At 40.5% G+C, this 14,488-nt stretch overlaps 1 protein-coding gene across 1 annotated transcript in view; it reads right to left on the reverse strand.

Moving 5' to 3' along the window:
* The window catches only part of SLC5A7 (solute carrier family 5 member 7), a 28,175-nt gene extending 15,439 nt beyond the window's left edge, over positions 1 to 12,736 (reverse strand). The window contains exons 1-4 of the mRNA XM_055703248.1: positions 12,476 to 12,736; positions 11,269 to 11,491; positions 4,424 to 4,537; positions 1,234 to 1,389 (exon numbers count right to left, since the gene is read on the reverse strand). Of these exons, the coding sequence (XP_055559223.1) occupies positions 1,234 to 1,389; positions 4,424 to 4,537; positions 11,269 to 11,446 (448 nt within the window). The 5' untranslated portion in view covers positions 11,447 to 11,491; positions 12,476 to 12,736. The remainder of the gene's footprint in view (positions 1 to 1,233; positions 1,390 to 4,423; positions 4,538 to 11,268; positions 11,492 to 12,475) is intronic.
* Positions 12,737 to 14,488: the final 1,752 nt, after the last annotated feature.

Raw genomic sequence — 14,488 nt, forward strand, 5'->3', positions numbered from 1 at the left:
ACCCTATCAAGCAAGGAGTTATGAAGAAGATCAAGTAATAAAGAGTACTGGGATTAAATATTCATCAGTGAGGATAGGTATGCAGATTAGCAGGTATAACTAGATTATTCATGAAATAGTTAAAATCAAAACCTTCAATGACCTTTATAGGCACTGACAGTCTTTAACTGTCAGCTGTTAATATAAACCTACGAGAAGGGTATTCACGACATTTGCTTTGAAATATCATAGATTAGCTTGTCTCAATCAAAAAGAAAGTACATTCCAAATAGAGTGTTCTTCAAGTTATTCAACTCCAATCACCTCAGCATGTAGTTTGTTCTTAGTCCTTTAAGGGTTTTGTGATGAAATTGTGGTAAACAAGCTCCCCACTGCTTTGCAGTTCATCAGAGCACAGTTGGAGAGTACCTTCAAAGTTTATTTTCTGTTTAAAATAGCTTGTGCTAGAAAGCATTACCACATGCATGTGCACTATGAGTATGATTAGCTGGTAAAAGTCAACTACTGGTGCTTCAACTCAAGGGCTTTCTCAGTTCTTGAAGGGATTGCTAAATTCAGGCATGAAATATAATTAAAAACCCTGGCAGCTGCTTTTTTTTTTCAGGTCTGGATGAGTAGTCAGGTGAATTTCTATTGAGTCATAGTTCCACCAGTTCTCAGAGTCCTTTCTTGAATCCTAAGTATCTCCTTCATATTGTCAAGTAGAAAGCCATTTAGAATTGAATAATACTTCAATTTATTGATCAGCATCTGTTTTACTTTTATTGTTTGTGCTATGAAAAGTTCTGTACATACAGGTTTCCTATATGTAAAGGATTATTTTGTTTAGATGCACTGGCAATAATGTTTCATATCTCTAAGGGAAATTTTGACTGGCTTCTGTGATCTCAGTGGTGTAGAAGAGAAGCTGGGTCAGTCTTGACATGAAAGGGACACTTACAGTCACTCATGTTACCCTCATAATTGAAGGAAATTTGTTGCTAAATCTTTTCATGCTCTTTGAAAAAAGACAACTTAAAGGTACTTGAAAATGAATTTCTTTTCATTACCAAAATAATTAATGGGGTACCATTACTGGGTTTAACTACTAGCTAGCATGGGTCTGAGAACAGTCATACTCTTAATCATTTGACTCGAATATTTAGCATTTGAAAAGAGAATTTTAATGCATTTCTGATTTTCTTAATCCTTTCCACCTGTAATAAATTAATATCTATACTGCGTGTTCCTTACCTAAGGCAGAGAAGATGGCAGCAGCCCAAAACATTTCTCCCATTAAAGCTGGAATAAACAGTAGCCCTCCCATCCTTTTTCCATAAAGCTGCTGAAAAGGGTCTAGCATTGTCACATAGCCTTTGGATCGCATGGGTTTTGCAAAGAAAAGGCCACCTACAAAGAAAAGTTGCATAAGACACCAGCTGCAGTGGAGAAATGCATTGCCATTAAGGGGTTAAAAACATTGATTGCTAGTTAAGGACACAAAAATATCACTATTACTGTTTGTTTGTGTTTTGGATTTTTTTTTAAAGAAATGAGTACAGTTAAAATATCCTCTAAGAACTCTTACCTTACACCTGTCTACAGAGTTACATAAACACATCCACACCATTAATATCTATGGTCTGATAGTGAAAAATAAGTTTGTCTTATTTTGTCTGGTTCAGTTTACTTAATCTGCCATTATGGATGCTGTCAGAGTTTTGACTAATTTTGGATCAGCCTAAGGGAATGGATTTTCTACCTAATCCTGTTCATTCTTAGAGAAGAACCCAACATGAATTATCACATAGCCCTACTAAAAAAATAAAAACTGTCTGGGATTCCTGGATCAGAAATATGAGCTCACACATGGTTTAGTGCACACACAGAAAATATGATTCTTTCAGGACAATTCAGATTTATTATGCAGGCTTAAATCAACCTTACTACACCTGCAGAGTAGGTCAGATGCCTTCTGGGCTCTGCAGGTGCCTGGCTCCCTAAACGTTTGTCAATACACTTATTTCACTCATGTGTGTTCAGGAATTTTGATGTATCACAATTCTGCTCTGCCTGGCTGGTATATGGGCTTGATATGTACATAAATGTGCAAAGACTTCACCTTTCTAATGTACAGTCATCAAATTATTTCTGACTGGGGAAAAAAAAGGACAGTAGAAATTTAGACAGTATCTAAGGAAAGCTGAAACAGCCCTTGCATGGAAACCTGTGTAGTCGAGATCTGCACACACTAAGTAGACTTCTACCACAGTGAAACTGCTGAAATGCAATGTATAAGGTACAATTAAAAAAAACCTGGAAAACCAGTTAGTTCCCAATAAAATCGACTGTACAGTATTTGGTGACCCTTAACTAAGTTTTTCATTGCAAGATATGTAATGTATTCATCATATTGTAGGGAAGATTTTCCATATTTCTATGTATTGCCTTATATCACTAATACTTCTTAACTGCATTAAGTTCCCTGAACAGAAGGTACTGGTTTACCAATCACACTGTATTTATACTGTTTATGTTAATGCTGTCTTTAGGCAGGTTGTTTGGATGCGGAAACCCTCCAACAATTTTTTACTGTTTATTGTTTTTGGATTGGTCATGGGTCCTGTTTCTATTCTACTTGTTATGTCATCATTATAGTAGGAAAGAGTCACTGGTATTATAATCTATTAGGACGTTCAAGCATCTGTCAAAGAAAATAGGAGTTATTCTAACCTTTAAAACTAAATTGCTTGAAAAATTAGGAAAAGCAGCATTGAACTAACAGGGAGGTTATATCAATCTTAAATCTTTCCAGTCTGAAGCAGTAATATTTCTTCTAGCATTGTATTTATAATTGTGATTTATTTTTTTAAAGAAGGATAAACACCTCCTCTCCTCAAACCTGCACTTACAGATCACACCTACAGAAATGCTTTCCTCTCTGTGCTCTGCAGAGAGATATATGTTCGCATGGTCAGACTTCTTTTCTCTGCAGTGGCCATTTTAATTTCCAGGAAAAAATGTCTGGATATCTAAAACCAGCTGAAAATGAGGGGAGAGGCTAACTCAACCCCTTCTGGGCTATAATTAATTTGTGTCAATTCTACAGAGGCTAAGAGTCAGGAAGAATGTGACTACAATCCTAACAACTGCTTAACGACATCGATGGATCATAACCCCCATGACCTCATAATGACATCAACTGATCTCCAGGCAGACATCTACCATTACTGTTTTCATTGCAGGAAATAGAGCTGCTCTAAGGGATGGGAACAACCACTGGAACTGGAGCTGGCCTGCACATGCCAGAGAAGAACATCTATGATGGGGAATGATTCAGCCTGGCAAGAAAGGACAACCAGGACAGGCCATAGAAAAGCATTTCCAAGGGAAAAAAAGAGTCAGGAGGGAAACCAAGTTGTATAGGAAGAAATAAAAGGGGCAAGAAGACCTGGATAAACAACTGAAGGAAACAAAGGGACAGACTAGGTGGGAGGACCATGAGAAAAGACTCAAAATAGACCGAGAGGTCAAGTATTATTAGAAAGGCTAATACACCAATCATATTAATGAAACATGAAAAACACAGGATCTTTTTTGTAGCAACATTCATTTTAAACTGTTGCATTAGCTATTGCCTTAGGGACATGATCTGTTCACAAACTGACAGGATGTAGTTGATAACTTTGTGACATATTTATCATGGTTCACAAGGCAATACTTTCATTGCAAGCTGTTCCATGTGGTTGAGACACAGTGAGAAAGTTTTTATTGCTATTATTTCTGAGACTACATTTCAGGAATTAGAGGCCACAGCACTAAAAATTATAATGCTGTCTGTATTTTAAAAACTGACCCTGCATATAGCAAGATTGTGCGTTTGCATTTTGACATATGATTTGGAGTTCTGCATTGCATTTAAGAGGAGGCTTGGTCAAATTTTGAGGAAATAGTCTGGTTCTACTGCAGACTTCCTACACAAAATTAGACAAGTTAGACTCTTGGTGAAGATTTGTAAGGTATAAGCACTTCCCTAACCTGAAAGGGTATTTGCTGCTCTTGAATTCCAAGATTTATAGGTGCCCTGATACTATCAAGTTCCAGATCATACAGGCACTGAAAGAAAACCTCAATATGTAAAACTTAGTATATATAACTACAACAAAAAAATCCCACAACCTAAAGAGTCTAAGTTATTGTGACGTCCAAAGATCAGTATGGTTGTAATGATCAAATAGATCTTGCCAAGGTATTCAGGAAACATAAGATATCAAACTATTTATAGTGATTTTCTGATTTTCTTTTTAATAGGCAAAACTATGAGCAGAATGGATCTAGTTTATCTTAGTGTTCTTTTATCAGGCCCTAGTTGTTTCATTTCAAATGATGGACTTGTCATCAGAACTGTTTAAAATGAGACTATTAGCTTTAGTTCTTTGCTTACCTAAAACCAGACTAAGGGAATATCCAATAGGTGCCTGAGCCCAAGCTAGACCATAGCCTGGGACATACACAGCTTCTGCTGTCCCATTGATGTAACCTCCTCCAACCCATGTGGCTGAAAAAGAAGAAGTGGAAAAGCCTTTAATGCACACAAAGAAATGAATTTGTCATCATGTATGATATTGCTATTTTTTATTACATGTACTATACAAGTGCCAGACATGGCATCCTTCTATAAAAGGTTGTTCTAATTCTAAAAATGTACAACCTAGACATACAAAAAAAGAAGTCAGTTGAACTGAGACAATCATCAAGGTGTTTAAGCCTCTGTATAGTCAGTGAAGATGTGAAGGCTGAGTCCCCCACTACTTGTTTACAACAAACGATGCACATCAGTTCATTAACCATTACTATTTGCTTTGTGTTAGTCAAAGTGAAGGAGAGATGTAAGGGGGGATCTGAAGAAAAACAATAAACATATGGTGATAAAGTCATCCCAGCTGAGAAAAACTCAAAGCATTCCAATCAGACAAGAGTTTAATGAATGCATTGTTTACTAGGGCCCTCATGAAAAAAATTGGCCTTAAAACCTCGCTAAATTTTAAATTGTCTACATGAAGCACATTTGGTAAACTGACTTCCATAAATGATACATTTCCATATAGGGCTGTGGTGGTTTTATGTAGATATTTAAGTTCTAAACTGACATTTATTTTTGTGCTTCCTGAAGACATATTTCAGAAGAGAATTGTACTACCAATAATATTTCTGATTTTATCACTCTAAAAAGCAGTATCTTTATTATACCATCCTCAGATCTTTAATGAATTGATTCTCTGTCTTGAAAGGAAGTTTCTACATTTGAGAATTTGGGATCTACAGTATATATGAAAGAAAATCCCCAACACAGAAATGTATCGTGATTACATCTGCAAAAATAATTCATAAGAAATTACATAATAAAGTTTATCTCTTCCTGTTTGCAGATTCCATGCAAAAAGTTCTTGATTTTCTCGAATGTGTAATGAGTAAGCTTTATGAATCTGTGTCTGTAGTTTGGATGAGGGCAGGCAGATTATTCAAGTACTAGATTTTTGTAATGCTATTTTGATTTGCCTCAGAAGCCTTTGCCTTCTCATATAAGAGTAGCTCAGACCTTCTGTGTAAAAATTCACAGTTCTAAGAAATTTATTTTTCTTAAGAATTCTTCAGGATTTTCCCAGCATCCACCATCATACAAGCAAACTTGATTTTGTATTTAAGACAAACAATTGGAGATAAACACAAATGAAAAAAAATAGTTTTTAATTGCTTAATTAATTACAAATTAAATTTTAATTAAAATTAGTAATGAATTTTTGTGAAAATCTAAATGCCCACTCTTTTCTGCTCAGTTGTGATATCTCTCAAATACTACCAGAGGGTACTTTTTTTAACATGATGCTAAATTACACCATGGCTTTAGAAACAAAGATCTCCAGCAACCAGAGCAGTACAATCGCCCCCATTTCAGCATTTTTAAGTACAGGATTGTACCATTCTGTTGTGGGAAATAGTATAATGGGCTTGTATGAAGGATATGCATGCAGAGAGAGTCTGTAACAAAAGAAGTGATCAAAGCAGCCCTGTTATTGGTAGACTTGTGGTATCGAGATCTATTGTGCACTACAGAGACAAGACTAAAGGTAAGCGATGCCCATGTGGGACCACATAGAGAAGATGTATGAACATTGATCCTTGATGGGAAGAGCAAGGATACAGAATCTATGTAAAAAATTGTCAGGCATTTGGGATTTTTGCCTCTTGACAGTGTGAATTAAGGTAGCCAGAAATGTGATACTTTGTGTACCAGAGTCCTAGAATCATAGAATGGTTTGTGTTGGAAGGGACATTAAAGATCATCTAGTTCCAACCCCCCTGCCATGGGCAGGGACACCTTCCACTCAGCCAGGTTGCTCAAAGTCACATCCAGCCTGGCCTTGAACGCTTTCAGAGATGGGGCATCCACAGCTTCTCTGGGGAACCTGTTCCAGTGTCCCACCACCCTCACAGTAATGAATTTCTTCCTTATATCTAATCTCAATCTACTATCCTTCAGTTTAAAACTGTCCTATAACTACACAGCCTGATAAATAGTCCCTCCCCATCTTTCCTGTAGGCTTCCTTCAAGTACTGGCAGGCTGTTATAAGGTTTCCCCAGAGCTTTCTCTTCTCCAGTCTGAACAACCCCAACTCTCTCAGGCTCTCTCCATAGGAAAGGTGTTCCATCCCTCTGACCATCTTTGTGCCCCTCCTCTGGACTCACTCCGACAGGCTTGTGTCCTTCTTATGTAGGGAACCCTAGAGCTGAATGCAGTACTCCAGGTGGCATCTCATGAGAGCCAAACACAAGGGGAAAATCGCCTCCCTCAACCTGCTGGTTATGCTTTTTTTGATGCAGCCCAGGATGCACTTGGCTTTCATTTGCACATTGGCGCATTACAAACTGGCTGCAAGCACACATTGCCAGCTCATATTCAGTTTTTCCTCCACCAGTACCCTCAAGTCCTTTTCCACAGGGGTGCTCTCAATCCACTCATCTGTCAGCCTGTATCTATGTTTGGGATTGCCCTGACCCAGGTGCAGGACCTTGTACTTGGCCTTGTTGAACTATATGAGGTTCACATGGGTCCACCTCTCTACCCTGTCAAGGTTCCTCTGGATGGCATCCCTTCGCTCTAGAGTATCAGCCTCACCACTAATCTTGGTGTCATTGGCAAACTTGCTGAGGGTGCACTCAATCCCACTGTCTGTGTCCCCAAAAAAGATGTTAAATAATACTGTCCCCAGTATGGAACCCTAAGGGACATCACTTGTCACTGTTCTCCACCTGGACATTGAGCCGTTGACTGCCGAGTCCACGACCAGCTGGGATACGTGTTGCCTATTGTGTCTCAAGCAGCACGGACTTAATGGAATAGGTTGTAAGCACCTGTATACAGCAACAAAAATAAATATTTAGAAAGGGAATTGTATTTGTCTCCTTCTCTGGAAAAAACATAAGCATGAATTTTGCATGAATGATATGCATTTCCAGATGGGCAATAATATCCCATACAGATGTCCAGCATTGCTGCAAGGAGGCTTCAAGGTTTGGCATCTATTTGCCTGGGGTTGCTACTGAGGTGGCAGGCGTTCTCCGAGGGGTACCTGGACGCTATGCCTAGCTCCCTTATTTTCTTCTGGAGGCCATCATGTCATTTCCCTTCTGTTTGATGTTGCAGGGGCCATTGCCCCCGTGGCTGGGGACAGGAACAATGTCTTGTGGACAGCTATTGCTGGGTAAGGTGGCATGGAGGATTTACCGTTTATTTTCAATTTTATTTCTTGATTTCTGGATTAGGGTTTGAAAGGTAGCTGCTGATCAATTTTTCTATACACATGGCTGTTCCGGAACACTGGCCAAAGACCCCAGAGCTCTAAGAAGGTGCTATACGGGTGTTTCTGAGGGGGTGAATGGGTAGTCAGTGCATACATTGACATCAGTAAATGCATTATAAGAGAAATAACGGGATATGATAAGATGGGATTTCAACCTTAGATATTAATTTTCTGATCCTCAGTTTGCTAAGCCACAATTTAAAGTTAGCTTAATACCTTTTTTGGTTAAAATCTTCCTATTTTTTTTCTAAATCAGACAAAAGGAACTTAAAATTTAATAATCTATGGAAACACTCATGGTAATCTATTTTAATCTTCTCTTTGCCTGCCATCTGAAGGGCCGAAAAATGAAGCAAATAGCAACATCCATCTAAAACATGCACCCTAAAAAATGATCAGACAAACACTGAGGATATGGAGTGCAATTCTGCCTCTAGTTCATACAAATAACATAGAAATCAGTCTCAGAGTTCTTTAAATATATATATTTATATGAAAATCAGACTTTTTCACACTTCTTTGTCAGATTGTCTGACCTCTCAAATTATTGAATCAACCCATCAAGCTCTGTAAAATGCAAATCCTGACCTAAGGATTTCAAAAAAAGAGAATTTTGTAGTATTTTTTTTTTTTTTTTCCTGTGAAAGGATACATAGTTCCATCCAACTAAAATAAAAAACCTGAATCATTAGAATATTACCTTTTTGGTCATGTTTGCAAGCATCTGATTATGTCATCTCAAATATTTCCTTTGAGGTTTATACTCAATCACCAAAATCAGAATAGACTCAAGTTTGTCGCAAATGCCCCTTCTTAGGAATTTCACCCACAAATTAAGGAATGCTAGCACTTAATTATAGTTAAAATGTTACATTATGTAAATATAATAGAGATTAAAGGGATGTCTACTCTGGTACTATGTTAGCTCATTTTAATATGAGCTACTGTGAACCAACCCAAATTCAAGCTTCTCATTCTTTGTTTTTGAAAAATTATGAATACACGCAGTCTTCAACAGGCTTTGTGTTCAGGTGTTTCAGTAACTAGTTGATACAGCTGCTTCTTCAGGGTCATAGCATATATCCAAATATGTCCATAGCCATTATTCATAAGTAGTGCATTTGTTTTAAGGTTTTTCAATACTGTTTGGAAAATCAACTATAATTACTCAGGAATCTTGAGGCCGGCCTTATTAAGTCACGACGCTTGTGCTCTGAATTTTATTTTAAATTTATCAATTGAGTTCTGTCATCCTCCCCACCAAGTAGCCCTAGAAACTTCTACTATTTTCTAGCTAATATCTGTAGAACACGGTAGGGTTTTCTTCAGGCAAGAAAGACAGAATTAGGCCTTATCTCATAACCCAAAGGACTTCATGTCCATATGAACAATATCCTCTCTGGAGATGTTTAAAAATTTCTTGTTTTCCTTTTACAGGGTAGGCTTTGCTTTTTAATTCATATTTAGATAACAAAAACTGTAAAATATAAAGATGAAGTTGGAATAGCTATATATCTCTGGAGGCATGGTTATGAGGTGCAAAATCTGCATCTATCATTTTTAAAGAAACAAATATGCACTTGAATAATGTGACCACTTAGTAAAAAATGCAAAATTTGATCAGCATACTTTCATAATTGTTTTGTTATGGCTTTACAAACTGATTGTCCCAAACACCATCACCAAAACAAAATTCATTTTAATCCTTGATTCATTAGTCTTGTGCCCGCATTTAACTTTGTATGCCAGGTGGTGTTCCCTGAAACTGAAAGTGTAATTTCCTTGACATCTCAAGCTTTAATTACCATAGTTAAAGAAGGTATAGGTAGGAAACTGCAAACCCTGAGAGTATAAAATCCATGAATGTTTTAGCTGCCCAAAGGCTTTAGGATCAGTCTTGATATTCAACCACAGAGATGATATACTGTGCCGTCTCTAGAGCCTGCATGAAACGGGATGAGCATGTGTGGGTGTGAATTGTGGTGGCTATAGAAATTGCCTTCAATATAGGAAGCCCCAGTTCAAGTCTCATCTCTGCTTTGGCTGTTATGGAAAATATTCCTGTAAAATAGGATTAAGGAGGCCAGAATTTGTGTCTTCTTCCACAGGCAAAGCTGTTACTCATAACCACTTGTGCAGAGAATGTCTTGTTTTGTCTCCACTCCCCTCCTCTAATGATTACAGTTTTGTGGCAAGCAATATCTCTGCAAAATATTCTGGTTTCAGTGCCCTTGAAAACATTTCATTCAGCAGAAAGCAGTCAAACCAGCTTGTGCTATGAGCAGAACCTTGTCATGACTGATGCTTCAGTAGCCAACGGATATGTGATACAGTAAATTACAGCAAAGTGCGAAAAGCAGAACATCTGCCTGTATTCAAACTTTATTGACTTTTACAAATATTTTTTACTCAATATGCAAATATTCATTTTTCTGAATGAGCAGGATGACCCTGCATAAGAAGGGAATATCTCTTGATTAAAGAACACAAAAATTTTGGCCTGAGATAATTGCGAAACCCGAACAGGGAAAAAAAGCAAAACATAAATATGACTTGATAAATTCAATTTGGCAATTGAAAGAGCTTCGCCTGAACAGGATTTAGAACAAATCAAATAAATAAACAGAAAGAAGCAAGCTTAAAAATTAAACAGCTTAAATAATAATGGTGGGCCAATTCACTCTTATTATAATGCATTTTTGTTCCGATACCATATGTTAGCTGTAGGACCTGAGATTTTGGACCATATCGTGAATATCTTGTTTATCCAGGTAAGACACCTGGTTCTACTGGCTCTGGGAGTCAGATAGCACTGCTTACAAAATCAGCTCTTCCTTCACCCAGGCTTTTCTCACCGATACTACTATTGACAGTAATGTACTGCTTTGTCAAATTGCTGCAGAAGCTAAAAGAATCCACAAAGTAAGTTTGCAGAAATCAGTGGAATGACAAGCTTGGATTTATGCCAATTTTCTTTTAGAAACTTATTCTTAATTGATGCTGCCCCCCCCTCCCCCCCACATCTTTTTGCACATAAACTTTTTCTCAGATGAAACAAAAATGACTTGCTAATTTGGATGGCTTTAACAACAATAACAATTATTTTTAAACTGGATTTCTTATTAATCTGTATACATTCCATACTTCTGTCCCAAAAATATCTGATCTACAGATGAATATGAAAGCAATGAGTAAGAATTATAATATATTCTTCCTGTATGATTTTAAAATATTTCATGTTTTTATATAGATGCTACATTTGGCTATTCACTAAACAATGTTAGCAGCAATTGGAAAAATAGTATATATATATTTTCCATTTTGCATTATTCAACATGCACATTGCACTTCCTCATTCAGATGGAAAACTGACAAGTTATATGCTGGTAGGGAAAAAAAAAAGAAAAAAAAGGTGCTTTTACATACCAGTCATTGTAAATCCACCAACTAGCAAGCCGATGTCTCTTCCACCGACTATAATAGCTTCGCTGCGATCTCCTTCGCTGCCGGTGTTCTTGGTTTTCCAAGCAGCCCATATCCCAACTGCCAGGATAGCCAGGTAGAATACAATTATGGCCACCAGCCCCTCCGCATGGAAAGCCATGTTGAAGTCCCGACTGTTTCTTTGATTGTTATTTCATTAAGACCTCTGGAGAGAATGCAATAACAGATCTGCTTTTAACAAACCTGGAAAGATGCTTTTTAGAATTGGTCTACAAAGAAAACTGAGATGGTTCTTAAAAAAGACTATTCTGCTAAATGTATGAAATGAGTATTTCAGATGTAATTGAAATTAAGTTTACATGCCAATTAAAATGCCTGTGGAGCAACAACCAACATTTGTAACTGGCGCTTACAAAAGGAAATCAATGCTCTGGCTGAAAGCTACACCATTTGTAGAAATCAGTTGCTGAGCACTGAATTCTTTTCGTGTCAGCAAGTCCTCAGTGTATGGGAACTCCTCAGTCACGAAATAGTTTGGTACCTGGAAGAGGACAGGTCTCGGCCATGTGGGCTGTTACAAGTCTCTGCTCAGTTAGGACGCGAACCACGGAAGTGTTTTAAGTTACATTAAGAACTATGGATAAGTACCAGCTACACCAGCAAAACGTGTCTTTTGAGTCTGTGTCTCAACGCCGACTCTTCCCCCCCTTCTATCACCTCCTGTGTTTAAAAATCCGCGCTTTCTTTTTTTGCGACATTTAATTGCCCCGCATTAGAAGTGCCAATCCATCCTGGCTCGCAATTCGAGAAGGAAACGGCGAGCTTAAAAGCTGTCGAGCGGCAGGAATTTTGAGGTACACGAGCTACAGCGGGGCAAAACTCCCTGGCAGCGCACGCAGCGGCTGCCCCGTACCCAGCCGCTCCCGGAGCCCCCTCCCCGCCCTCGCCCCGCCGCTCCGCCGCCGCCGCCGCCCCGCAAGCCCCGGCCGCGCTCCCGACGGCTCGGCGGGAGCCCTGCGCGGAGCCCTGCGCGGGGCCCGCCCTACCTCCCGCGGCGCTCCGCACCCGCGCTCCGCCACCGCCGCGCCGCCCTGCGCGGCCGCGCACCCCCGCGCCGCGCCGCCGGAGGGGCCCCCGCCCGCCCCCGCCCCGCGCCGTCGGGGAGCGGCGCCCCCCGCCCGCCGCCCACCTGCGCTCCGCCGCCGCGCTGCCCCGCAGCCCGCGGGGCACGGCCGCCCATGCCGCGGGGCGGTGTCGGGGCTGAGCCGCCGGGGGGCTTTGCCCCCGCCCGGGTCCTCCCGCTGGCGGGGGGGGAAGGCGCAAAGGCAGGATCGGCTCTGCCCGTTGCGGTGCCGGCGGCGCAGCGAGCGCTGAGGCTGCGGCGGGGGGCTCGTGGATTAAAAAGATAAAATCCCTTTATAAAGGGGGAGGGTTGAGTGGGGTGAGAGGGCCGTGTCCGTCAGAGCTGGGGGGAGGAAGGGGGAAAGACGTCAGAGTGCTAGGGGACGTTGGGGGGAAGTAAGGATGACTCAAGGGAGAGTGATTGTCGTGCCATGGCAGGGAAACAGGGTTAGAAAGTGAAATGGGGTGAGGAAACAAAAGGGAATGAGGGGGAGAAAGGAAGGAACGCGATCGTGCCGGACCCACGGACAAGAGGGAGAAAAGAAAGAGCTGATCAAAAGAGGTGCTGGAAAGCGAGCCGGAGCAAGGGGAGGCGGCGGGGGTAGGGAGAGGGAAGGTGAGCTCTGTGCTCCCGGTCCCTCCCTGGCACCCTTCCTAACTGGAAGCCACTGGCTTAACTCTTGGGCCAGCATCGGGCCAAGGCACAGCGGTGTGGGGCTGGTCGGGGCCACCTTTCCCCACAGCCCCCTTCCCAACCTGGCTGAACGTGCAGCTGCGCTTCCCAGCTGCTGAGCAGCTAGTTCTTGGGGAGTCTCCGTTATTTTGCCATGCCTTTTACAAACCTCACCTCCAGAGCTACAGTAATACCAGCTTTCCTGCGACAGCACTCTTGCTTTCTGTCTCCAGATTATGCTGGACAATGAGTGCTCAGGATGCAAAAAGGACCCATGCGTGCCCTTGCCCCAGTTTTTATAAAGGAAAGGTTATACTGAGCTGTAGTGGTCACTGTCCGCTCTCAAGAGGCAGGTAACATGGGCCACTGGCTCATGCAGGATAGAAAAGTAGAAATACAAAGCCCACAGAAGTATGGAAGTGACAAGTAGAAGAACTAATTTAAAGCAGAAAATATAAAATCATCCTAGACTCAGAGGAAAACTACCAGCTGGGAAGATGTAAAGACAGGAGGAAGGTGGCAGATCAGCAAAGCTCAGCCCGCTGCATGGAACAACCCAAGGGCTGGCACTTCCCTGCCTATTTGCCAACTGCCTGGCTGGCATAGCCGCTTTGGCTGGCTGCTCACTGGCTGCTGAACATGTCACACCAAGTAGCATGTTAGCCCCAGCCATTTATGACGTATATTATGTGCAAAAAATTATGATTGCATACTCATAAATTGTGTGCATAACACTGCTTCCAAGTCCCTGGGCTCAGCTGAAGAAGACTCGACAAGGGTGGCCAAAGAATTAAAGGTTAGGAATGTTACTATTTTTGTCAGCCAATCTCATGGATTGTTGAGTGACGCTAGTGATGCGATGTTTGCTTTGGGAGTCTGCAATAAAAACCTCCTCCCAGGAAAAGGCAACAGAGATGCATTTTAGACACAGTTGAGCACCAAGTTGCCTTCTAAACAGAAATACTGTCAAATACTGTCGTAAGTACACACAATAAAAATCATAAGTAGAAGTCAGAGACCTTGGAAACAATGTTGGGGGTGTCTCAATTAGAAATAAATGAACAGGTTCGAGAATTAAAATGTGATAGGAAATGCTTGAATGTAAAAATGGATGCTAAATTAAATTCACAGAAAGTTTTAATTAGAAGTTTTCCTCCAGCTTAATACAGTGGAAGAAGACATGACAACACAAAATATGGAAAATTCTGGGGAAAAGTGTTAGCCAAAGTCTGTCTTAGGCAAATTCAAAAAATGCTAACCAATAAAAAATCCCATAGTCTTTTCTTAGATTAAATCCCAACTTCAGTCTTCACTGAAGACTGTAACAAATTCCTGTTGTCCTTACTGGGCCTGATACAGACCTGTTCATGGCACTGGAACAGGGAAACTATTTTTTCATTTCTAGAA

This window comes from Falco cherrug, chromosome 2 (genome assembly GCF_023634085.1).
Source record: "Falco cherrug isolate bFalChe1 chromosome 2, bFalChe1.pri, whole genome shotgun sequence".
In the NCBI taxonomy this organism is placed as follows: Eukaryota; Metazoa; Chordata; class Aves; order Falconiformes; family Falconidae; genus Falco; species Falco cherrug.